Raw genomic sequence first — 22,673 nt, forward strand, 5'->3', positions numbered from 1 at the left:
GGGGGGACAGTTACCGGTCATTGTATGTCCTCCCATGCCCACTGGGTGGACTGTGGGAGAGCGTGGGCTATGGTGTGGACCATTGACTATGAGGTGCAGCGGTGCTCAGAAATGTATTCACCAAGTGCAATGAATGTCTCATGATGATGGAGGAGGTTGTTATGGGGGGAGGAGTGGGGTGAGGGGGTTGGGGGAGTATATCGGGACCTCCTATTTTTTTAATGTAACATTAAAAAAACAAATAAAGACAAAAAATTAAAAAAAAAAGAACCTCTGTTGGATACCTAAATCTATATATTGATGGCATAACTATACTGAAAGAGGGGAGACCAGCTAGGAGGCTGTTGTGCTTAATATTTAAGCTCTCCTGCGTTTTTCTAGTACTACAGACATGCTGTGGACATGGAGAGAAGTGGTGCAGATACAGGGCTGCTTTATGGGTAGAACTGACTGCTTGCTGGCGGGCCGACCGGACATGAGGGTGAGTGGGTAGAAGGAATCAAAGATGACAGGGTGGTGGCTGGGGATGCCACTTTGCTGAGATGGCTGGGAAAGGACGAGATGTGGGAAAAAGGTCAGGTTCCATTTTGGACATGGGAAGTGTGAGATGCTGGTTACTTCCCAGCAGTTGGAGATGGAAGTCCGGAGCTCCAGGAGAGCTCCTCCCTATAGATTTACTTTGGCGAGTCATCGAGTCAGTGGTGAATGGATGATATAACAGTCACGGGGCTGGGAAGGGTCATGCAGGGAAGGGAGTGTAAATAGGTGAGAGATGAGGGTGGAGGATGGCTTGAGGCTAATCCAGCACTCAGGAGGGAGGTTAGAGGGAAGCCAGGAGAGTGGGGCTTCCTGAGAGCTGGAGTAAGGCAAGAGCAGAGGAAATCAGAGGAGAATACAGGGCGTGGCAATATGGCAGTCACTGTGGTGACCAGGACAAAAGCAGTCTGGGGCGCAAGCTTGACTGGAGCCAGGGAAGGAGGGCTGAGCATGTGTAGGTGGCGAGGGTGCATAGCTTTCAAGCGGTGCCAAGAGCCTGGATCATGGGTTTTGACACTGTTTCTTCTGTTTACCTCTATATTCTTATTTTCCAACAAGGAGCTTGTGGAATAATAGTAAAATCCATACACACTGCAGACAGCACCCCACTGATTATGAGATAAAGATGCACTGCTCAGGAGAACAGATCTGTATCTTCTCTTTGTGGCCACTCCAACGCCGGGCTTGTCCTTGGGCACAGTGCACCAGTCCTGTGCCTGCTGGAGTCATTTTGTTATTCTTGACAGCTTCCACCACATATATAAATTTGGAGTCTAGTGCCAGGCACTAGCTGTGGTTGGGCCCCACTCCTCTCCCTAGGCCACCCTGCCCCATCCCACACATATCCGGAAACACACACTTACATGCTTCTCCATCCAGTTTCACTCACGCGTCTGTCCTACAAGCCGCAGCCAATGCTTCTTTCCCGCCCTCTGTTTCCCTGGCCCCGAGAGAGGCAGGATAGGATAATGGGAAGGACTGCGCCTCTAAGGCAAAGGGACCTGGGTTCCTCTCCCCATCTGCCACTTAAATGTGTGACCATGGGCAAGTCTGTTCGTGGCTCTGTGCCTCAGTTTCCTTATCTGCAAGATGGGGTTAATCAAACCCCTTCGCATCAGTGTTGTGAGGGTTGGATGGGCCGAGGGTCGTCACGCCCAGTATAGATTCAGCAGCAGCTACCGCGGCTCACTTTGCATCAACGGACCCGCAGAGCCCAAAGAGGTGAGAACGAGGATGCTTCAGCAGTGGGGGGCCCCCCTCACAGGAACCGGGCATGCGCGACATCGTCTCTCTCCCCGTCCAGGGCGTCCGCTGGGCCAGTCACCTGCCTTTCCAGTTTCCCCACCCCCGGAGTCCGTGCTCACGCGCCCCCCACCCATGGCGGAGCCTGACGCGGCGGTCGCTCACGCGCCTTTCCGCCCCGGCCGCCCGCCACGGACCACACGTCCCATCTCCGCCGCCCGGCCCCGCCTCCCGCCCCCGGCGCGCCCCTCCAGCCGGCCGGCTCGGGTGTCTGGGCGGCCGCACCCGCGGGCTGTGCGCGCCCATTGGCTGTGCGGCGGCGGCGGGCCGCCCGCGGGCGCACACACCCTCCCGGCGCAGCCAATGGGCGCGCGCGCGTCACCCGCCGGGCGGCCCGCGAGCCGGCGGCCCCTCAATAAGCCACATTGTTGCACGAAACTCCAGCTCAGGAGAGTCCCCGGGCCGCTGCAGTCACAGTCGTAAGCACCGCCGTGTGGCCCAGCCGAGAAGATCCGTGGGTGAGAGCATCGCGCGTGGACCAAGAGCCCGAGAAGCCCGATCGCCGCAGCGGAGCCGAGCTGCGGTTCTTCCCAAGTTGAGCCTCAGTGATCCAGTGTCTCAAGTTACGAGCCTTGACCGTGGGGCAGCCGGACACGTCTCCCGGAGTGATATTGGGCTCCTACTCCCAGAAACCAGTTTCTAGAAACCCGAGGGCCCCCCAGCCGGGCGCGCCATCACCGTTAGTCTTCTTTGTGCGCTGCCGGGAACTCCCCGCTCCGGGCCGGGCCTCCGGAGTCGCGGTCCCCGAGCGGTTCCACCACGCCGCAGGCTTCCCCAGCACACGCTCCAGCTCCGGTTTCCCCACTGGGCGCCGTCGGGCAGCGGCAGCATGATCGCCTCGCATCTCCTCGCCTACTTCTTCACCGAGCTCAACCACGACCAAGTGCAGAAGGTAAAGGAGCGCGGGCGGGCGCGGCGGCTCGCCTCGGACCCGGCTGCCCCGGCCTCCCGGCGGGGACCGGCCGCGGGGACCCGCCTTTTCCCCACTGCTGGGCCGGGGGCACGGAAAGCGTTTGAGCTGCGGGGAACCCCTTTAGCGTGAGAAGCCACGTCCGCTCGCAGGCGTGTGCGCGCGGGGCTTGCGCGCCGCCGGGCTCCCAACCTCGCTTGTCACCCTGCGCGCTCCCTTTTTTTTTTTTTTTCCCCCCCAGGAGGGGCGGGTCACCCGGCACGTAGTCAGTGACTGCCGGGCCCACGTGGGAGAGGCTCCTCTCCCGCAGCCGAGTTCCGGAGAGAGCACGTGGGGAGAATCGTGGCTGGGGGAGGGGGCTCGGCTGCCGCGTGGGGGCTGCCCGGGGCCTCCCACGCCTCCGGGCCGCAGTTCCGAGATGTGCGGGTCCCCTGGAGATTGCTCGCGGCCTTGGGGAGGTGGGCTGGGGTGGGGTGGGGGTGGGGAAGCGGGCCCGGGAAGGAGCCGCGGAGGGACGCCAGGACGCCGCGCACCGCACGCCTTCCCCGGAACGGAGGCGCCGCGCGGGGCGAACTTCTCCCTGCAACCCCGCCTGCGCTCGCCCAGCCTGGCGTCCCGGGGGACCCCAGCACCCCAAGCTGGGGGCGGGTTTGGGGCATTACTTTCTGGTTTGCTTCTAAAAGTTACACGGGGAGGACACCAATTTCCCCTTTCCCTTCCCGGATTCTTTGAAAATTTCGTTCCGAAAACGAGCTTCTGCCTGCCCTAGGCCTCGACTGGTGTGCTCACCTCGCTCTCGGCAGGCGCCCTGCGGCCGGGTCTTTTACACAAGAAAGAGCCTCGGCCGGGGCCGGGGCCGGGGGCGTCCCCCGCGGGGGTCTCCGGGGGTGGGGGTGGGGCCCGGCCGCTCCGGGGAGAATTGGATTTCGGGATTGGCTCCTAGCCGGGGAGCCGCGGCTTGGATTTGAGGGGGGCGGGTAACGCTTGGCAATGACTGCGGGGTTGCTCAGTTACATTCTTGAAATTGCAGTGTCTTGTGGGAACGCATTTTGGGGGTAATGTCTAGACGTCGTTCGGTGGGGCGACCTGCTCCGACTGCCACGCCGGGGTCCTGAGAGCAAAAAGGAAATGGGGAAGACGGTCATCTCTTGGCAAGTCCTAAAAACAACGTGCGAGGGCTCTGACTCTAGGGGAGCTCTTGTCAGTTGGCCTGCCCGGGACGTTTTCACTCGTTTACAAATTTACTCTCCCGGAGTCTGGAGGAAGGAGGGCGGGACAGGAACCGTGCAATGGAATGAGGGCTGTCTCTCTGGTCCTGCTGTGGGAAGAAAATTCCTTAGCCAGGGTATCTGGAGATGAGTTCGAATCCCTGTCCAGTCGTTTCTTAGCCGCCAGACCCTGGGTAAGCCACTTTTTGCCTCTGCAGACCCAGGATTTCTGCCTTAGAAAGTGTGACGATTAAGGGTATCAATGCTTACACCTCTTTCCTATACGCTTTTCATCTCTACACTTGGAGCCCCAGTTCTTCTGTGAAGGTCTGGGGGACATTTGGGTGTATTTCCTCTAAACTACCCATGGGGGCAGAATTGAATCAGGCCTTTGATTCTAGGCTTAGGTGAGCGCCGCTCGATGCCATTTGCAGTTACCTGGGAGAGATTCAGAAAGGGGAGTATCTTGGAAGCACCTTTTCCAAGGACGGCAGGAGAGGAGGGTGATGCATGTGCTTAATTGTGGAGTCATAAGGAAAGACCTGGTCTGAACTCCTGAAGTGCCTGGTGGTGGTGTCGCCTGGGCTGTGTTCTGGGCCTGGAAGGCTTAGCCCCATGGGGATGGCTTGTCACCTGAGGGACAGGGCCCCTCTTTGGTGCCATTAGCATGAGCCCATAGACACTTTGGAACTCGAGCAAACACAGGTAGCACCTACTGTGTACCAGGCACTGTTCTAAGCTGTTCACATTCTATTAGCTCATTGACCTTTGCAACAACTCTATGAAGTAGATACAGTTATCGTCAGTGTTTTACAGGTAAAGAAACCGAGGCACCGAGAAGCCCAAGGCTTTTCTGTTGCAGTTGGAAATTGAAACCACACCATGCTCTTGACCGCACACCTTTTGGGAACATTGGTGGGCTCCATCCAGGCCGGTGGGTGGGTCCGCGTGTGCATTGGCAGCACCCCACACCCAGAAATGGAACTGGCCCCCCTCTTGGCCAGATTAACGGCACTAGCATATTCTGGTCATTCTGGCTGGGCGCCCTAGACTCGCCCTGACGTACCCCAGACGGCTCCGAACAGGTTTTCCTGTTTCCTGTCTCTGTCTGGAGCCGTGTTGGATCATTTTAGAAGCCTCAAAGCTCTGCATTGGCCACTGACCGGCCCTAAACCAAACCCCACATCTCAGCCTCATCTTCCTTACTCCATCCTTTCATCCCCCTAGATGTCACACTTGCTCACACTGTGTCCTTTTGCCCCTGTCCCTTTTCGTGATCCTGCACACACTCTCTGGTTCTTTCAGCCGAAAGGCCGCCGCCTCTCTCCAGCTTTCGTCTGCCTCCTCTCTGCCTCTTTGTGCCCCCATTACGGTGCTTGACCTTCCATGGCATTTGTTTCATTCTGCTGTCCGGAAGAGTTTTCAGTTTTCAATTTGGGCTCTATTTTAGGTTCCTAGGCTGCTCAAAACAATACCATGAAATGGTCCGGCTTAAGCAATAGGAGTTTATTTGTTCATGGGTAGAGTCCAGGAAAATGTCCAAATCATGGCGATGCTTTCTCCCCAAAGACTGGCTGCTGGAGATCCTTGTCTCCTCTGCCACATGACACCTTGTCTCCTCTGCCACATGACAAGGCATGTGGTGGCGTCTGCTCGTCTCTCCCTTCTCTTCCTGGTTTCATTGATTTCAGTTTCTTGGTTTCCATGGCCTCTTCTGTATTCATCGCATTTATAAAGGACTCCAGTAAGTGGATGAAGAACCGTCATGAATGAGCTGGGTCACACCTTAACTGAAGTACCTTCATCAAAAGGTCCTACTTACAAGGGGTTTGCGTCCACAGGAATGGGTTAGATTTGAGAACCTGCTTTTCTGGGATACATCCAGCTCCCGCCACCACAGGCTCTTCCTCAGGGGGCGGGGGGGCGGGGCTGTCCCATTCACTTCTGTAACCGTGATTTCTGACCACTGGTGAGTTGCTCAGTGAGAGCAAAATTGAAGGCGAGGAACCTTCTGGATAAAGCAGCAGAGCAAGGGCTGCAGGGAGTGGGGGAGGGTGGGAGGCAGCTGGGGGGAGGGTGAATTCTGGGCTGAAGGAATGGATGGACAGACGAATGGACGCTGAGAGGAGAAAGCCAGTGAGCCAGCCTGTCCTCCAGCTGTCTCGATGCTTTACGACCTGGACCTGCGTGTGGAGAGACAGAGACTCTTTTCATGAATTACAGTGTAATTCACACACGAGGTAGAGGAGTTTTGTCTCAGGGATGAAATTGAAATATCAGGGTTAGTCGTAGATATGAAGTGTACACCCCTTCTTTTAGCCCTAGACCAAATTGCTTGAACACACGTAGACTAGTGGTATTTTCCCTTCCATCCTAGCAGGCTGATTACCCCCTTAGGCATAGGGTCCCTGAGAGTCAAGATAGACAAGAATTTAAATGCTTTTTGAGAACCTGCTGTGGGTACAAGGCTGGCTGGGTTCTAGTGGAAAATGGAAAGAGGCCTTTCACTTGTCTGGGGAGATAAGGTGCCTGAGAAAAGGTAATTTACAGACACTAGAGTGGTATATAATTAACCTGGTCTGTAGCAGTCAAAAGAAGGCATGTCACCATGGGTTGGTGGGGAGCTAGGGGCCTGATGGGAGCTTGATTGATAATGTTTCTAGTACTGATGTTTTGAGGGCTATGTACTCTAATTAAGAATTTAAGTTCCTGAAATAAACTACAGATTAACACGTAAGTAAGATTAGCTTTGATGGGATTGGTTTTCCCTGGGTTAGCTGGCAATTGGTGGGAACAACTTGTCTCATTTGTTTAGCGCGTAAGGTCTTAGTCCCTTTTCTGCTCAGAAATGACAACTGAGGAGGGGCGGGGGTGGCTCAGTGCTTGAGTGTAGGCTTTCCATGTGAGAGGTCCGGGGTTCAACCCCCGAGCCCCCCCGCCCGCCCCCGTACCTCCAAAAAAATAAAGACAACCGATGGTGGGAACATTCTGTAGCTTTTGCTAACCATCCAGTTGTTTTATATAGCCAATTTCAGGGCACACTAAAGAAGCACTTTACCCCTGATTGAATTAGAATTCTCTCAGAGACTCAGCCAAAGCCAACTTTAACTTTTTTTTTTTAAACATCACTTTTCGGGGTGGAACTTTTCCAGAGCCCTGGAACTTTTCCGTGGGCCCTTGTCCAGGGACGATCAGAGCAACACAAACCACAATTTTCACACAAAAAAATCTGGCTTCTGAGTAAGGAGATTGATGTACTACTGAAAGAACTCAGGAGCCCTAGAAAACTGGCCTCCTTTGTTCATGGACTTCGGGTTTGAAAGCTCTTGATAAGAGGTTCCTCATTATCACTGTTTGGTTTGTTTTCCAGCCCTGTGTTGTCTGCCTTTGCCTGGCCAGGGCAGGGGGTGGGGTGGGGACTCAATCCCCCCCAAGTTCACAGTGTGCGTCTTAACACCCCCCTCCACACTTCTTGCCTTTGCTGGCTTCTAAAGCAGGGTTTCTCAACGCGCCGCTATTGACATTTTGACATATTGATCATTCTTTGTGAGGGGCTAGTCTCAGCTTATCACGAAGAGCAAGAATTTCCACCCTATCCAAGTTTACAAGGGCAAAGTCTCTTTTTAAATATTCCTTTGGCTATCAGCCGGGTGCGATTTGGCCCCCCACAGTGGAATTTGGCATTGCCTGGAGGTGTTTTTTTTTTTGGCGGTACAGGGGATTGAACCTGGGACCTCGTACCTGGGAAGCAGGCGCTCAACCACTGAGCTACACCCGCTCTGCTGGAGGCATTTTTGATTGTCACAAGGAGGGTGGGGGGGTTTGCCAACAGCATCTAGTGGGGGAGTCTGGGGGTGCTGCTAAATATCCTCCAGTGCACAGGACAGAACCACATTCCGCCCCGCTTCCAACAGCAACAAGGAATTGTAGAAGTAGTGCAGAAGTTGAGAAACCCTGCTTTAGAAAAACACGGTCCCCCTTTCCCCACCCCCAGAAGTCAAGGGCTCATGGTCTGACAGCTGGTTTGTAGCCACATCAGGGGACAGCCCTGGTGAGATGGCCTTTTACAGAAGAGCCGTTTGAGGCAAGGTCTCCCTAATATCCTGCAGGCACCAGAGTCTCAGCCCGTGGTCTCTGAAGGAAGGGCCGGTTTCCAGGGGCAGGAGCCAGTTGCTCTTTTTTTCTCTGTCCTAAACCAAAAAAAAAAAAAAAATGTGGGCAGTGCCCGCTGCCCAGGAGACCAGTGGGAGAGAAGTCTGCTCAGTTGTCCCCGGAGGCTCTTTCCTTGGCCGTGCTGGGGTTTCCACGGAGGCCGGCATCAGCCTGGCTTCTGATCGAGGCTGGTGTGGAAGCTGGGGAGAGGAGAGGAGCCGGTGACACCCCCGAGGGACGGTGCCGCAGGCCATGGACAGGCTGCGTGGCTGCGGGGGCGGCGAGCATGCCGGCTTTAGAGCCAGCCCCCCTCGGCTTGAACCCCGGCTTGCCACGTACGGAGCCATCCAAACACGGGCCAGTTACTTAGCCTCAGCTTCTCCCTCTTGTGAAACATGGAGAAATGTTCAGATAACACCTTAGTAGGATGGTTGTCAGGATTAAAGAGAAAGAGTTACTGTATGTGCAGCTCTTGGAGCTGTGTCTGGCACAGAGTCCATGTTTTATGTGTTCAATAGGACTCTGCAGAAAGGAGGGCGCATCCTTAGAGGTCCTGTCGCAGTCGCCAGCTGGACTTGGACCTGGATAACTTCCAGGGGCTTCTTTTCGGGCATGTGTGTTCAGGCCCGCTGGTGCTCTCTGTCTTGTCGGGAGGGTTTAGATCAGAGGAGAAGAGAGCTCCTGAAGCTGGGGGAGAAGGATGTGTGCTCGCTGCCCTCGCCAGCTTCTCACACTTTCTCTCCCCTGCACGTAGGAAACCCCCCCTTGAGCTCTCCCTCCACCTCGTTATCCCTTTGGCCCTCCAAGCAGCCTGATGGTTTGCCAGGCACCGTGACAAGTACTGGCCTGAACGACAACAAGGTATTGGCCACACGGTTTCAGAGGCTAAAAATCCAAGTCAAGGCGTCGGCAGGGCCATTCTCTCTCCCGGAAGTCTAGGGTCTGGCCCTGGCTTGCCCACAGCCCTTGGGGTTCCGAGGCTAGTCCCTACCTCCCGTCCTGGCCCTTTCTCCTCCTGTCTGCTCTTTCGGTTCTGCTGACTTCCCGGCGTCTGGACCCTCTCTTGACTTTCTCTCCCTTCCTAAAGCTTCCGGCCCTAGGGATCCAGGCCCATTCTGATGGTCGGGCCACACCACAATAGGATCTTCCAAGATTCTGCCCAAAAACGAGCCCTCACCCTAACTGCCCGGCCTCTCCCTAGGGCGTTCGCGCCCACGGGAAGGAGGGGGAAGAGGAAGAACGGGCCTTTGTTGGGGCACCTACTTGGGTCTCCCTGTTGTACCTAGTGCACGCTGAGCCCTGAGAGACCCAGCTGCACGGGACGATCACCATGAGTCCCACCCAACTCGCTGTCACCCGAGAAGCTGCCACACCCCCTCCCCGGTGGGTTTGGTTCCCATTTACTTCTGGAGTTTCCCGTGAAGGGACCTGGCCCTTCTGAGCAGGTCGAATGCTTCTCCCGTCCCCCCGTTCCTTTGCCACACCGGGTGGAGGTTCCCCAGCCATCCTGGGCCCCAGCAGAGAGTTCTTTGTCCCTCCTCCGCCGGCCCTGGGCTCTGCGTGGTCCTCCCTGCTGACACGGGGGTGCCCGGGGCTCTTGACAAAGTCACAGGGCAGGGGGGTGAGGGCAGGTAGCGCAGTGGTTGAGCACCTGCTTCCCATGTATGAGGGCCTGGCTTCCATCCCTGGGACCCCCTTAAAAAAAAAGCCTGAAAGCCTCATCCCAGTGGAACCCCCACTTTCCCCCTCCAGGTGCTCAGCCCGCCTCGGCTTATCTACACCAAGTCAGGAGGGGGGACTGGAGCCAGGTGGAGTCACGTGCCTTGAATTGCTGCGGTAGATTAGGGCAGTCCTGCGCTAGGTGCTTTTGTCCACATAGTTCCCTGCCATTCTCTCCCGGGAGGGACCGATCTTGATAATAACTTTTTTTTTTAAAAGGCTTATTTATTTATTTATATATTTATAACCCCCCCCCCCCCGCCCCGCCTGTTGTCTGCTTCTCTGTGTCCATTTGCTGTGTGTTCTTCTGTGACCGCTTCCATTCTTATCAGCGGCACGGGAATCTGTGTTTCTTTTCGTTGTGTCATCTTGTTGTGTCAGCTCTCCGTGTGTGCAGCACCATTCCTGGGCAGGCTGCACTTTCTTTCGTGCTGGGCGGCTCTCCTTGCGGGGCGCACTCCTTGCGCGTGGGGCTCCCCTACGCAAGGGAGACCCCTGCGTGGCACGGCACTCCTTGCGCGCATCAGCACTGCGCATGGGCCAGCTCCACACGGGTCAAGGAGGCCCAGGGTTTGAACCCTGGACCTCCCATGTGGTAGGCGGGCGCTCTATCGGTTGGGCCAAGTCCGCTTCCCGATAATAACTTTTTTTAATCTCAGAGTTAAGGAGAAGAGTGAATCAGAGCTCTGGTGAGAACCTGACCCTGGGGAAGCTTGCCCCACCCCCCAGCCTTCCTGCCTCTTCTCACCCAGGCCCAGCATTCCTGGCCTGGAGGTGGTGGCCACTGTCCTTAAAAGGCTGGATTCCCGACCTCTTCCTCCTGGCATCCCCCGTCATCTGATAAAGGGAGGAATGAGGCCAGATAAGCCACACCAGCCACTGTAATTAGGGTGAAGTGAAGGCATTCACTGCTGCCCATGTTCCTTCTTTCCTATTCCAGAGACTTCCTCCTCCTCTTCCTGTTTCCTCCCCCAATTTCCCGTGACCCCGCCCCCTCCACGAAGCCCTGCAGCCGTGCCCCATCAGCTCCTTCTCCCCCTCGCCTCCCAAGGGGCCTCCCAAACGGGCACAGGACTAAGTGCCGTCCGTTCTTGGTTTCATGCTGTACCTAGAGTAAGTCAGGTCAGCCTCAAGCAGCCCTCCGGGGTAGGCTCACTTATTACTATCCGTTGTTCAGAGGAGGACGCTGAGGCACAGAAGCGGTCAGGGACTTGCCCGTGGGCACATGTCAGCAAGTGGCAGAGCCAGGATTCAGAGCCGGGCAGTCTGGCTCCAGGGTCCGTACCCCGACCCTGGCAGGGGAGATGGCCAGGCTCATGGGGTCGTGAGCCACGTGCCAGAGCTGGAAGGGACCTTTGTGATCACCTGTCCAAACCCTTCGTTTGACAGACGAGGAGACCAGATGCTTTGTGCTCAGGGACCCCAGCCCAAGGGGGCTTCTGCTCCCAAGCTGGATGCCAGGTTCCTGGATTCTCTCCCCCTCCAGGGTCCCTCACCATTCAGCTGTGGGTTGCCCAGGAACAAAGGCAGGATTGGCTCTGCGGCCTGTGCGTAGGAAGACACTGTAATTTATCATCGGAACTTGCGACATCTCTCAGAGTGAAAGGAGCGCTGTCAATGGTTACACTGCCAGGAGTGGGTGTAGCTCAGCGGTTGAGCACCTGCTTCACATGTACAGGGTCCCAAGTTCAATCCCCCGTGCCTCCTAAAGAATCAAAGTTACACCGCCTCCATGGGTGTACACGGAGGTCTTCCAGGGCAAACTGGGACACGTGGTCGTCCTGCCGATGGTGACGGCACAGGCCTGGGGTGTTGGCTGCGGGGTGGGTGGGGCAGGGAAGAGCTGGGGCTCAATGTGGTGCAGAGGCACAGGCCACAGGGCTTGGTTCAGGGGTGGATGGTTGGCGGTCGACAGACGACAGATGTGGGGTAGTTCAGGTGCCACTGTGGGGCAAGAGGCCGAGGGACAGGTCGTGCTCCCTGGCATGGGGCTCTCCAGGAGATGGTGGAGCCTGACCCCCAGGGACCTTGGGTAGTAGGCAAGGGCACCCAGGTGGATGGCGAGGAGGCCGCACAGCTGCCAGGACCCCGGCCGTGGGGGCGCGCCTCTGAAGAGCAAGGCTAGAGGTGGAGCACCTGGTCAGTCTGGAGTAGCCAGCTCTTCCCCTTCACTCGCCCCACGCGTCACTGTGGCCCTCCCGTAACCCCTTACATGTAACCATGAGGCGACAATTCTTGAGTACTGAGAGAGCTGCTGGCATTACAAAATTAAGACAGGTGTCTGAAGCAGGTGGCTTTAGTTCTCTAGGACCAGAGGGAACAAGTGATGCAAGGTGTCATAAGTGCATCAGTGGGAAGTGGATGTGGCTCAAGTGTTTGGGCTCCCACCTACCACATGGGAGGGCCCGGGTTTGGCTTTATGGTGCCTCCTAAGAAGATGAGCAAGACAGCGAGCTGATGCGACAGGCTGGCGTGGCGAGCGGATGCAACAAGATGACTCAACAAGAGACACAAGGAGGAAAACATAATGAGAGACTCAACAAAGCAGGGAGTGGAGGTGGCTCAAGCAATTTGGCACCTCCTTCTTGCATGTGATGTCTCTGGTGCCTCCTAAAAGGAAGATGAGCACACAATGAACAGACACAGAGAGGGCAAACAATGGGTGGGGAGAGAGATAAGCAAATAAATAAAATAAATCTTAAAGAAAAACAATTGCATCGGCATCACTGGCTGGGAGATTTGGGGATGGCATCTGGGGAAAGGGTTTTTGTGCTGGGCCCTGAAGGGTGGGTGGGAATTTGGTAAGCCAGAGAACGAGAACATTCTAGGCTGGCAGATGGCTGGTAAGCTTACAGCTTTCTAACAATTTCAAACCCAACAACCCTCATCAGATTTGTCCTGCACTGAGGTGCGGTTTAAGTGCTTGTCAGTCTGTATTTTATTACGCTCTGCCCTTACCCTCAGTTTGTGACACTCGCTGCCATAGTCGAGCCCCTTGCGGGCAAAGACTGGCACCTCCTCTCTCCCAGCATCCTCAGCGCCTCGTCCTGGCACCCAGTCGGTGCTCAGTCAAGTTCTGTTGGCAAATGAGCTGTGCCAGGGTCCCCACAGCTGGGACATAGCATTCCTCCGCCCTGCCGTGCCACCGTCGGCACTGACTGTCTGAGGACACCCGTGTACCAAGTGCCTGTCTCCTGGGCCCTGACAGGTGCTGCTGCCCGAGGTCTGTCTAGCTGTAACTCGATGCAGCTGTAAGCGAGAACTGGACGAACAGGAAACCCCGTGACTCACAACGGGGCAACCGGATCCGGAGCGGTGGCCACGGGCCTCCCTGGCTGGTGCCACGCCCACCTGGCCTCAGCGACGAGCGGCCGTGAGGACACTGCGCCTCCGAGCTGAATTCCCCGGAGTGGGGGGGCTGCACGGGAGGGGTCGCCTGTCCCGCTGGGGCAAGCCTTGGGGGGGATCTGTTGTTTTGGGCCAGGATCGCTGATCTGCACTGTGATTTCCTCCCCGACTCTTTTTTATCAGAAACATCTGGCCTCGCCTTGGCAACTTGACCGGATATTGCTGCTTTCCACAGGCCTGGGCCCTCCCAGGTGGAGTCTGTGAGGGTGTAGCTATGGATGAGGTCACCGGCCGCAGGTAACCGGCTTCCCCAGGTGCAGCACACCTGCGCCTCAGGTCTGGGCATCCGGCCGGCCACCGGATGTTGTGGGTCCTGCCAGGGCACAAGTCTGTGGTTCGGGGAAGCGTCTCCAAGCCTCTGTCGCCTCGCTGGAGATCTGCGGCCCCACGAGGGCAAACGAATAATGCAAACGCATGAAGTCCTCTGGACCCTGGTGCAAGCCCGTGTCGGTCCATGGAGTCCCCGGTGGGCTGCGTGTGGCTGATCATAAATCAGGGAGGATTGCCCCTTCGGGTTTTCACCTCTTTCTGACCATGCCTCGTGGGTAGACTAGGGCCGGGTAAGTCCTGCCTTCTTTTCCCTACATTAAAAACAAAACAAAACTGCAGTGTCATGCAAATACAAAACTGAACACCACTCAGATCCAATACCGGGCTGTCCCCAGCACCAGCGGCACTTTGGGCACAAACAGCCCCCCAGCCCCCTGCCCACTGTCCTGACGCGCCACAGCACCGATCAGCGCAGTCTGTTTTTGTACTTACTGTAAAAGACCTCGTTTTTGTCTGGCTCCTTGCATCACACTGTGAGATTCATCCATGTTGTGGTACCTGGTGGTAGCATCCCCCCCACCTTGTTTTTTATTTATTTTTTTAAATTTATTCCCCCCCCCAGTTGTCTGCTCTGTGTCCATTCACTGTGTGTTCTTCTGTGACCACTTCTATTCTTATCAGCGGCACCAGAAATCTGTATCTCTTTTTGCTGTGCCATCTTGGGTTGCGTCAGCTCTCCGTGTGTGTGGTGCCACTCCTGGGCAGGCTGCACTTTCTTTCGCGCTGGGCGGCTCTCCTTATGGGGCACACTCCTTGCGTGTGGGGCTCCCCTTGCGGGGACACCCCTGCGTGGCACGGCACTCCTTGCACGCATCAGCACTGCCCATGGACCAGCTCCACACGGGTCAAGGAGTGCCAGGATTTGAACCGGGGACCTCCCATGTGGTAGGTGGACGCCCTATCCATTGGGCCAAGTCCCCTTCCCTCCCCCACCTTGTTTTGATGCCACTTTTATTAACAGAACAGATGAGACAGTTGTCTGTCAAGACCTTTGCTTCAAGAGGGCACGGTGCTTCCTAAGTGACTTTTGAGGAGGCCTGTTTGGAACCTTGGACTAATACATGGGTGGCCTGATTGTGTCTTCAGGATAAGAACATGAGGGTGAAGACAGCTGAAATTCAATCACATGGTCTGCTTGGGGTCTGGAATAAGCTATTAGTAAAAGGATGAAAAGATGAGCTAGTGTCTCTCCAGCGCTGCCCTGGAATGTGTTCTAGACATTAAATCAGACCTATCCAAAGACTGGAGAAAGTGAACCTGGCTGAGCCTCCTGTATCCTTGGCCCTGATTCTTACTTTTTCTTATCTGGTTTCGTCACTTGAATTGACCTCTTCACCAGGTTGGTATGTCTTATACCAGGTGAGGATTTGCTCATTCATGTTTGTTGTTCATTTCCTGCCTGCTTACTAAAGGGATTTGGCGATTTTATTCAGCTTTCAGTAAAAAGGTTTCTAGGACAAGAGTCATGGATTGGGCAAGGATGGTTACCAGAAAACTTTGACTCAGGATAGCTAATAGGAGTTGAGTACAGAACTCTGAGCTTCCTGGTAGCCAAGGCAAAAAAGGAAGCACTCCATGAATCATTCATCTTAATCTCATTGACCTGTAGCAAAAAGCACAGGGTGTCTGGGCTGCCAGACTTTTCTTCTGGCACTAAATGCTACAAGAAATTGGCCGGCTACAGAAGGGTCAGTGAATGACACAGCAGCCTGACCCAGTGGTATATTCTTTCTGGTCCTTTTCTTGGTCTCAAGTAAAACTGAAGGATTAAACTGTACTAATACTGAGGCATTTCAGTAGGGAGCGAACAGTGTAGTGAGGTGAGTAGCTTCGCAATGCTTGGAATTTATAACCTCATTCCAGGATCTTGAACTTGAATTCATAACCTCTTTCTAGGACCTGGGACATGCCCATGACTTCCAAGCATTTTTACTTTCTCTTCACTCCAGTACTGAGACAGCTCAGCCCAGAAGGCTGTCTTCCCATTGCTGGTCTCCCAGGTCCTTCACCTGTGACACTGCTGGTGACCGCCTGCCTTGTGCTCCTCTTAGCACCAAGAGCCATCTCCAGTCATTCCAGAGGCATTTATTGGTTTACAGTATAAACCAGGTCCTGTGCTAGCTTGTACACTCCTAGAGAGCAGGCATCTTGGTTTCTTTTTGAATTATGTTTCTTCTGTATACTATAGCATCATATTATTAGTGGTCCATAAACGCCATGTAAAATGGGATGAGATGAGGTCACAGCACTGATCAGGGATTCGGGTTGAATCTTGTAGATTTAGAAGTTCAAATTTAAGGAATCTCATAGCTTTAAAAGCTGAAATTTCAGTTTCTTTTTTTTTTCTTTTTCTTCTTTTCTCTGATTAATCCTTTATCTATTTATTTATTACATTTTTATTGTCTTTTTTTTTTAAAAAGATGTATCACAAAAAATGTTACCTTAAAAAATATAAGAGGTTCCCATATACCTCCCCCCCAAACATGTCCCACATCAACAACCGTTCATCTGTAAGGCACATTCATTGCATTTGGTGAATACATTTTGGAGCACTGCTGCACTGCAGGGATTACAGTTTACATTTTAGTCTACACACTCCCCAGTGCATTCAGTGGGTTATGGCAGGATATATAATGTCCAGCATCTATCCCTGCATTATCATTCAGGACAATTCCAAGTCCTGAAAATGCCCCCACATCACATCTCTTTTTCCCTCTCCCTGCCCTCAGCAACTCCTGTGGCCACTGTCTCCACATCAATGATACAATTTCTTCCATTGTTAGAGTCACAATAATTCTATAGTAGAACACCAGTAAATCCACGCTAATCCACAATTTACTCCTCCATCCTTTGGACCCTGGGATGGCGATGTCCACTCTACCTCTAAATCGAGAGGGGGCTTAGATCCCACTTGCCTGATGGATGTGATTCTCCTGCTTGCAATTGTAGGCACTCTCGGTTCCCTGGTGTAGTTGACCATCTACTACTAGCTGTTCTTTTGCCTTTTAAACCTTTTAAGGTACCCAAGGTAGGATTCATAATACTTGACAAATTGTCAAGAGTTAGAATATTGCTCTCTGTAGGCTAAGTAGTCTGATTGGGGCCGGTTTCCCACTGAGACCACATAGGGCAGCCTCAGAACCCAGGCTGTGGCCCCAGCCAGGACCCCTCGTGGCTTGCGAGGGGAGCTGGGCAATTCAGGACCCGCGGGTTGTCACCGATTGTTTCTGACAGTAGAGGAAGGCATCTGGGGCAAGGCTGTTCCCTGATGGGCCTCAGTTTCTCCGCGCTCCCTTCCAGCCTTTCCCTCTGGGGCTTCCCCATACCTGGACAGAGCCCGGGCCACCACGGTGCCACACTTTGAAGAGGGGCCTCTCTAGGGTGACCTTTTGCTCCCTCCATTCTTTCTATGGGCACAGTTTCGATGGCCCAGGTCCCCCTCTTGAGTCCTGGAGCTCTGGAGGAGAGAGGGGTGCTGAAGGGGACGTCTTCCCTACTGGGTGTTATTTCATAAAGGGTTTGGGGTTAATTTCTCTTTAGGGCTTCCTGCCCCCACCCCCCAGCTCTGTAGAGGAAGTGGGTGTGTCAGATGGAGGGGTGTATTACGGGAACCAAAATCTCCCAGTGAGGAAGTTCTCCTTGTGTGGGGGGCGCCCGTATGCGGGGGACACCCCTGCGTGGCAGGGCACTCCTTGCGCACATCAGCACTGTGCGTGGGCCAGCTCCACACGAGTCAGGAGGCCCTGGATTTGAACCCTGGACCTCCCATGTGGTAGGCGGACACCCTGTCCGTTGGGCCAAATTCGCTTCCCAGGGAGGAAGTCCTAATCTCTGCAGCTTGCTAAATACATTTCCTCTGAAACCACTCTCTCTCTCTCTCTCTCCACTCACCCTTGCCGTCCCTCAGCCAGGCTTTGCCCCTGCCTGCTGCTGGTGCTTGGAATGTCCTCTCTCCCCCTAAAAGAGATTTAAAAGAGAAGCGGCTGGTTGAGATAGACCACATGCCCGTAACAGAAAGAGGGGGCAAGTCTCTGCTTTGTTACTTAGTGTGACTAAGCAGGGTTAGGAAATGTCTTTGTCCTCAGAGGGTGCCACTGGCAGAGGAGCCTAGAAGAAGAGAGGAGGAGTGGGAAGAAGGGGCGGGCGTAGAGCTGTATGTGCTTCCCCTCGCTTAGGCCAGGGACTCGCCTTTATAGTCGTCCCTTTTTAGAGGAAGGGCACTCAAGTTCACCGCCACACACTGTCAAAGTGCTGGACCCAGATTTTTTTTTCCATTATTTAGAGTCTAAATACTTTATTTGTCTTTGTTCTTGAATCCATGTAGACAAGACCTTCCATAGTTAATACATTGTGTTACCTCTGTACAAGTGGGAAAAAATTGTTTACCATTTTTAGACTAATATGGCTGTTAATTTCTGTACAATGCCAACTCAGCATGGTACAGTTGGGATACATTTTCCAAAGCTGACAGCACAGCTGAAGTTTCCAAAAATTCAAATTATATATATATATATTTATATAAAAAGGCCAATAGCAGTATGTTATGCATCAATAACAGCAAGAGGCTTTCCAGGTTCTGCAGTCATCTGAACAAAATTATAGAGAAATCCAGCACACTCCATTAAAAAAGAAAAAAAGTAAAAAACAAAAATCCCAGAAAATAACGAGGTCTGTTGCTGTTACGGTACCTGACACCATTTTTTTTTTTTTAAGCTTCTCGGTCATCATCTGGAAAGAAAACATGCCAGAATTACATCATTAAAAATCGGTCTAATATAACATGGTCACTACTATGTATCATAAAGCTACAAGATATTTTACATTCACAGAGGTATGAGATAATGATAGACCCAGATTTGAACACAGATTTTTCTGGTGCCCAAGCCCACACTTCATGACCCCCAGCTATGAAATGAGGCTTGTTGGCTTGGATGATTCTCCTTTGATAGTTTCCAACAACTTAAATTTGTCCCCAACAAGCGTCACCAGGTTTGTTTTTCCAAACGCCCAGTGCCCTGGATCGACACAGGGTTATTTTACAGGAACACACTTGGTCTAGCCTCTTAATTAACTGTTGACTTTCCAAGAGCCGGGGCAGAAAATTGGCAGAACGCCCTGCAGCAGTGATACCAGAACATTACAGCATGGCCAGCATGGCCGCGCTGTGGACCCTGGAGGTACCAGGGGAGAGAAAAATGTTTGCACCCCTGACCCGAGAAGTGTTCTTTTGGTTAGTTTGGAGAATTCTGATTGTTTTTATTTTTTTAAAAGATCTATCTATCTATCTATCTATCTATCTATCTATCTATCTATCTATCTATCTATCTATCTATCTCTCTCTCTCTCTCTCTCCCCTTCCCCCCCTACCCCGTTTGTCTGTTCTTTGTGTCTATTTGCTGCATCTTCTTTGTCCGCTTCTGTTGTTGTCAGCTGCATGGGAATCTGTGTGTCTTTTTGTTGCATCATCTTGTTGTGTCAGCTCTCCGTGTGTGCGGCGCCATTCCTGGGCAGGCTGCACTTTCTTTCGTGCTGGGCGGCTCTCCTTACGGGGCACACTCCTTGCGCATGGGGCTCCCCTACGCGGGGGACACCCCTGTGTGGCAGGACACTCCTTGTGCACCTCAGCACTGCGCATGGGCCAGCTCCACACGGGTCAAGGAGGCCCGGGGTTTGAACCACAGACCTCCCATGTGGTGGACGGACGCCCTAACCACTGGGCCAAGTCCCCCGCCCTGATTGTTTTTAAAAAGCTCCTTAATGTGATTCTAATGTCTAGTCAAATTTAGAGACTGTTAACGACAAGTGGGATAATGAGGATGAGGCAGAAGTTATCAGAAAGCAGATTTTTTTCCTCCTCTGAGTTGGCTCACTCGTTTGTTTTTGCTCATGGTCTGCTTGTTTATTTTCTTTAGGAGGTGTTGGGAACTGTACTGGGGACCTCCCATGTGGGAGGCAGGTGCTTAGCTGTTGAACGACATCTGCTCCCTCAGAAAGCAGATTTTGTCTCAGATTGAGGAAAAGCCTTCTAGTACCAGAGTTGGTCAACCAGGGAACTTAGAGGAGTAGGGAGCCTCTCATGCTTGGAGGCATTCAAGCCAAGGCCAGGTGACCACCTCTTGGAGTAAAAGGGGTGAGCTCGTGTGCTGGCTGTGCTCAGGGAGCTTTTGAACTAGTTGCCCCAAGGCCCTTTCCTTTGCTAAGGTTCTGTGAATACTTTTTTAGCGCGAGTTCCATTGCCCTGTATACATTTGGTATCTCCTGAATGACTTTCTCCTATGACTTTGCTTCCTCTCGGCTGCCCTGTGGGTGAAAGTTGGGAGGAGTGCAAAAAAGTGCCTTACTTCCCTCCTGGTCCAGGAAAGGGGCCTGTGTGTGGAGTCTGCGCTGATTTCCACCTTCCTACTTCCCTTGGCCACCATTCGCCCAACACAGTTGTGCCTTGGGGGGACCTTGGTGGGCTGAGTTTAGGAAGCTGTGACATTAAGTGATTCACGATCCCTTCCTGGGTAGCCCTAATAAGCGCTGGGTGGATAGACCGTAGTACCGAGGTGCCATACACCCCCTGAGTTCTGAGAGTTCAGAGAGCTCAGCGGTGGAAGAATGCAATGTGTTAGCCTTGCATTTTTCACGGCTGTCCCATACCCTTTCTCTTCATCTCCTCCTGTGGGGAGGAGAGGACACCAAGAGCTGGGAGATGTCCAAGAAACCACAGACCTGGGAGTGCCCTGGCCACACTCAGGACCCCAGGGCTGGCTTCGGGGCAGACAGACCTTGGCACCTCTGCCCCTCACCACCCACATGGCCTGTAGACAATGCAGGGATTTTGCAAAAAGACGGTGGCGATCAAGTCAGCAAAGCCATAGGATGCTGTCTGCCAGGTAAGAAATGCTCGACAAATGTCTCTTAGCCAGTGTATAGCTATCATCATGGCCATGGTTTCCTTCTGTCATTGAACCCTTGAAAGATAATTTTTTAAAAAAGATTTATTTTTTTTATTTATTTCTCTCCCCTTCCCACCGCCCCCCCCCCCCCCGGTTGTCTGTTCTCTGTGTCTTATTTGCTGCGTGTTCTTTGTCTGCTTCTGTTGTTGTCAGTGGCACGGGCATCTGTGTTTATTTTTGTTGCATCATCTTGCTGTGTCAGCTCTCCGTGTGGGCGGCACCATTCCTGGGCAGGCTGCACTTTCTTTCCCGCTGGGCGGCTCTCCTTGCGGGGTGCACTCCTTGCGTGTGGGGCTCTCCTATGTGGGGGACACCCCCACGTGACACGGCACTCCTTGCGCGCATCAGCACTGCACATGGGCCAGCTCCACATGGGTCAAGGAGGCCCAGGGTTTGAACCACGGACCTCCCTTGTGGTAGACGGATGCCCTAACCACTGGGCCAAGTCTGCTTCCCCCTTGAAAGATAATTATAATCTATTGCACAAAGAGCAACAAGCAAAGATGACCATTTAACTTGTTCCCTTCCTTGAGGATTAAGTACTTACAGAGAAGGCATGATGGTTTAGTTTCCTGGCTGCTAAATGGAATGGATTAGAGTTAAGAACATGTTTTTCAGGGGTTCAGACAGCTTCGAACCACCACATGTGGCAAGGCACGTGGTGGCCTCTCCTGGTTCCTCCCTTCTGCCTGGCGCCTTTGCTGTTATTATAGTAACTCAGGCAGAGCATCTCGGGCTGTTCCCAGGCACGGCTTGCCATTGGCCTCTGGTCTGGGGGGACCTGGACTTTGCCCTTTAGAAGTGACCCATGGAAGTCCCGGGGTAGCCTTCCTGGGTCGACCGAGGTGTCATTGGATCTGGAGTGGGGTGGGGCCCCAGGGTCATCCACAAGACTGTGGATTTGTCTCCCGCTTCACCACTCGGGAGGGAGTTTGTCTGGTGTGGGGCTGAAGCTGCCCCTTTTACTTCCTGGGGAGCACCCTGGTTCCCTGTCTCATTGGAAGCCGAGGCTGGTAGCACCCCAGGCCCACCGGGAAGGGCAGTGGGCTCAAGGGAAGGGCAGTGGGCTCAAGGCGAGGGAGGCGCCCAGAGCCTGAAACCCAACAGAATGGGCCTTTGGATTCTTCTAGATTTAGGCTGATAGACCTACATAGTCTGAGGTAGCTTTTTAACAAATGCTAGCAAAAAGGGAGTTCTGGAAAATCCTCATTTCCGCAAATTCCAAACCAAACATGACAAGCCAGCCTGGTTTCTCCCCGGACAGGGGAGGGCATGGAGAAGAGGCGGGAGGCCTGCTTGGCAGGAGGAAGTCACGTTGCCCTTTCTCCACTCCTCTGTCCTTCCCCACCTGCGCACGGGTTTGTCTGTCGAGATAGTTGTAGAAATGAAACACTTGGCAACGGTGCAGAGAGCTTTTTGCTGCTTTACCGCCAACTGTCCTTTGTCTTGCTTACAGCTGCTTCCAGTATTTTCCCCCAGACTGATCTTTCATCTTCGGGGATTGTAGAAAAAGATGAAAGACTAATAATGGTCAGGATCTCCGGAATGATCTCCGGAAGGCCAGTCTTAAAGGCCAGGCCCAAAGAGCAGGATTTGCCCCAGACTCCGGAGCGAGTTAGCATAAGGCCTGGAAAAGAGAAAATGTGAATAAGGGGACTCTTTTTTTTTTTTTTTTGTCACAAAGCTGGGCATTGGTTTTGTTCTCTTGATGGATTAAACACTTCTCCTTCCACTGGAAATCCTAGGCTGCAAGTTCAGTTAAAATTATTTTTTAAGACAACCTGACAAAAATGCTGGAAAATAGAATAGACTTTACTGTGAAAGAGTGCATTTGTTTGGGAAAGCTGGCAGTTAAATTTCATGGTCCTTTGTGAGAGTGGGCAAGGCCAAGGATATACTTGTGTTTCCCAAAGAAATGGCAGTGGGTAGTACTCACCCGCCAAGCTTTGCCCTTGGGAATCGTGGCGTCTGGGAGCTGGGAAGGGCAGTGCCCATTCCAGTCCCTGAGTTTGCAAACGAGGCAGGGAGGTCCGTGGAGCTCACACCTTGACAGGGGGGGCTCCTCGTTGTTCCCTGTCCCCCCTCTTGGCCGGCAGCCTCCTCGCTGCTGGAAACAGCGGTGTTGTGGAAACCTGTGTGCCTCCTTGGGTGGGTTTCCATTAGATC

The 22,673-nt window shown here is 53.5% G+C and overlaps 1 protein-coding gene across 3 annotated transcripts in view; it reads left to right on the top strand.

Annotated features, from left to right (window-relative positions):
- Positions 1 to 2,201: 2,201 nt before the first annotated feature.
- The window catches only part of HK2 (hexokinase 2), a 68,898-nt gene continuing 48,426 nt past the window's right edge, over positions 2,202 to 22,673 (top strand). Inside the window, exon 1 of one of the 3 annotated variants that reach the window (XM_004464337.4) lies at positions 2,202 to 2,731. In XM_004464337.4, coding sequence (XP_004464394.1) covers positions 2,669 to 2,731 — 63 coding nt within the window. In that variant the 5' untranslated portion in view covers positions 2,202 to 2,668. Of the gene's footprint in view, positions 2,732 to 13,376; positions 13,474 to 13,722; positions 13,797 to 22,673 lie in introns of those variants that run through there. The other 2 variants (XM_071208937.1, XM_071208936.1) reach the window with 2 other exon arrangements.

The sequence above is a fragment of the Dasypus novemcinctus genome, chromosome 17 (assembly GCF_030445035.2).
Source record: "Dasypus novemcinctus isolate mDasNov1 chromosome 17, mDasNov1.1.hap2, whole genome shotgun sequence".
Taxonomy (NCBI): Eukaryota; Metazoa; Chordata; class Mammalia; order Cingulata; family Dasypodidae; genus Dasypus; species Dasypus novemcinctus.